At 62.2% G+C, this 2,720-nt stretch overlaps 1 protein-coding gene across 1 annotated transcript in view; it reads left to right on the plus strand.

The window, feature by feature from the left end:
* The first annotated feature begins 210 nt into the window (after positions 1–210).
* Dscaml1 (DS cell adhesion molecule like 1) overlaps positions 211–2,720 on the plus strand; it is a 324,246-nt gene continuing 321,736 nt past the window's right edge. The window contains exon 1 of the mRNA XM_021171656.2: positions 211–432. Coding sequence (XP_021027315.1) covers positions 213–432 — 220 coding nt within the window. The 5' untranslated portion in view covers positions 211–212. The remainder of the gene's footprint in view (positions 433–2,720) is intronic.

Raw genomic sequence — 2,720 nt, forward strand, 5'->3', positions numbered from 1 at the left:
GACCATAGGCTCAAAAGCCTGCGAGTTACAGGGACCCCTCTCCTCTCTCGACCAGAGGAGCAGGATCGAGACTGTCTAGTCAGGGTCTCCACCTCTGTCCCTGAGCTTGTGGGACTAAGGGACCCCAGGCTGGGGCTGGAGTAGCACTCACCACCCCGGAGTGTCGCGGGGGGCTGGGGCGGGGAGAGCGGCCGCCTAGCCCAGCCCCGTGGATGACAGGAGCCGGGGAGCCGAGGAGGGAGGAGCCGCCGCCGCGCGCTGGGCTGAGGAGCAGAGAGAGCGGGGCGCCGAGTGCGGGCGGCTGGGAGCGCGCTGAGCGGGGGAGAGGCGCTGCCGCACGGCCGGCCACAGGACCACCTCCCCGGAGAATAGGGCCTCTTTATGGCATGTGGCTGGTAACTTTCCTCCTGCTCCTGGACTCTTTACACAAAGGTGAGACCCGCGCGGCCGGCGGCTGGGCGGTGGAGGCGGCGGGGCTGGGATGCGCGCGGCTGGAGGCAAGGTGCGGTGCCCGGTGGGCTCCAGGTGCCCGAGTGCTGGACCCACTCGGGTGCATGGCGCTGGGTGGGCGCGAGAACTGGGGCGGTTCCGAGAGAAGGGTCTGGTGAGAGTCAGCCTGGGACCGCTTGCCAGGCCCCCTGCGCCTGCCGTTTAGGGGCGCGCCCGTGGGGGGCGGTGGCAAAGGAACCCCTGGTTTTCCCATCGCAGCCCAGCTTTAGTTCTGCCCTGGCCCCCTCCCCCAGCCCGCTCCCGCGGCTTGCTGGAGCTGGGACCCCGGGGTGCCCTGCGAGCCAGGTGGTCCTCGGACCGAGACTTCATCCGGGAGCCCTCGGTATTTGGGTCCTTGGACCTAGGGAAGATCACTCCTGCCGTAGCTTCGTGCGCCCCCCGACCGCCCTCGACCCCCGCCCTGGCGCAAATGCCGGCGCACCGCATGGCGCTTATCCGCGCCTGGCTGGGTGCAGGGCTGGGGAGCTAGGGGTCCCCAGGGGTGGGGGTTCCCTCGGACACCAAGTTTGTTCTTCAGACCCAAGAGTCGCCGTCACCTATGTCTCACCCCTGTACCCCAGGCGCTGGCTCCGGCTTCTCTGCGTCTCCCTGACCACCTTAGGCAGCGCGCCCCAAGGTGCAAGACTCTGCTCCGGCGCTTGGCCTGCTGGACCTGGGGACAAGTGTTCAGACTGGGGGGCGTGTCCCTTTCCCGGGAGAGAAAAGGTTGCTAGGGGTGGGTCCAGGTGTCCGGCATGTCCAGACCTGCTCCCGGGGTTCCGTGCACCTGATCTGAGAGGCAGCCGGGACTGAGGGGTTGGCAAAAAGCAGGCATTCTCGATGGTTAGCTATCTGGGCACCAAATCGACACTTGGGCAGCGCGGGCAGTTGAGCTTCTAGTCTGTGGTAGAGGACGTGCCCCCGGGCGCGCAGATGGCAGGAGGGAGAGGAGGCGGCCGAACTCCGCGCCCTTGCGCTGTAGAGCACAGACGCTCCTCGGCTTTACCTGCTCAAGCCTCTAACTTTTCTCCTTCGCGCCCAGAGGGCAGCTTCTCCTTTCGCCCCCTTTGCCTGGGTTGGCCTGGTCCAATAATAATTCTTGCCCCTCTAGGCAATGGAGAAGGACAGCCAAGAGCCCGGGGGAGGGGTCTAGTCCTCTGCTAATGCCTGGAGATGTCCGGAGTTTGCAACCTGCCAGAGCCCAAAGCAATGCTCGGTAGATTAGAAGAGGAACCTAGCCCTTATTCGTGCTATGGTCGGGTCAGAGCCAGTCTGATGACCTACTCAGAGCCAGTCTGATGGCCTAGTCCACTGGGATTCTGCCCAGAAGATACGGTTGCTGGGTAGCGGGTGGCCTCAAATGGTGAGCAAAGTAATGGACTTTCTCAGGCCAAGGAGGCCACCGGGTAACACACCAAGGCTAGTCTTGCTTGCTTAACTCCTTGCCCCTCTGGACTCCTAATCTGACTTCTTCATCCCACCTTAGAGCAACAATCTTGCCTCCTGCCCCCAGTACACACACACACACACACACACACACACACACACACACCAATTTTCTTTCTTGGGGCTCTTCCTGCTTCCCTCCACCCTGGCAGGCTGGTTTGGCTCACAGCTTTAATTACGTTAATATTAAATATACATAAGGTGAGGAGCGGCTTTCTCTCTCCATAGCTCTCACTCCAACCCCCTTCCCTTTTCCATTTGTCAGGCAAGGAATACGGACCAGAGCTGTGGCCACACTCAGTTGCTTTGTCCCTAACCTTGCTCCCAGGAACAGCCCATTTCTCAGCCCTGCAGCCTCCTTCACAAATACCTGCAGGACTGCATCCACCCCCACCCAGGAGTGCTGCATTAATAAATGAAGCCCCAGTTATTTGATAGGGAAGGAGCAGATGGGGGTGGGGGTGGAGAAAGGCCCAGAAGGCCACAGGGCAACAGCTGGAGGGGCAGAGCCCTCTCCTACGCAGGCAGGAAGTTGCCACTACTAGGTCTTGTGGGTAGACAGGAGTTACCAGGTATGGCGGCCCTGGGTGGCCTTTGGATCTGCAGATCCTTGGCTCCCCTGCCATTCAGAGCACCAGCATCTGTGCTGGGCGCCAGGCAGCCTTGCCAGACAGGCCTATCTTTTCCTTGGTGCCTTAATTGGGTCTTAGGTGCCAGGCTGATCCCCAGGGGCCTGTTCTGCTTGGGGTGGCATGGTAGGTGGGTGGTGGAGGCGGCTGGGGGGG

This window comes from Mus caroli, chromosome 9 (assembly GCF_900094665.2).
Source record: "Mus caroli chromosome 9, CAROLI_EIJ_v1.1, whole genome shotgun sequence".
Classification (NCBI taxonomy): domain Eukaryota; kingdom Metazoa; phylum Chordata; class Mammalia; order Rodentia; family Muridae; genus Mus; species Mus caroli.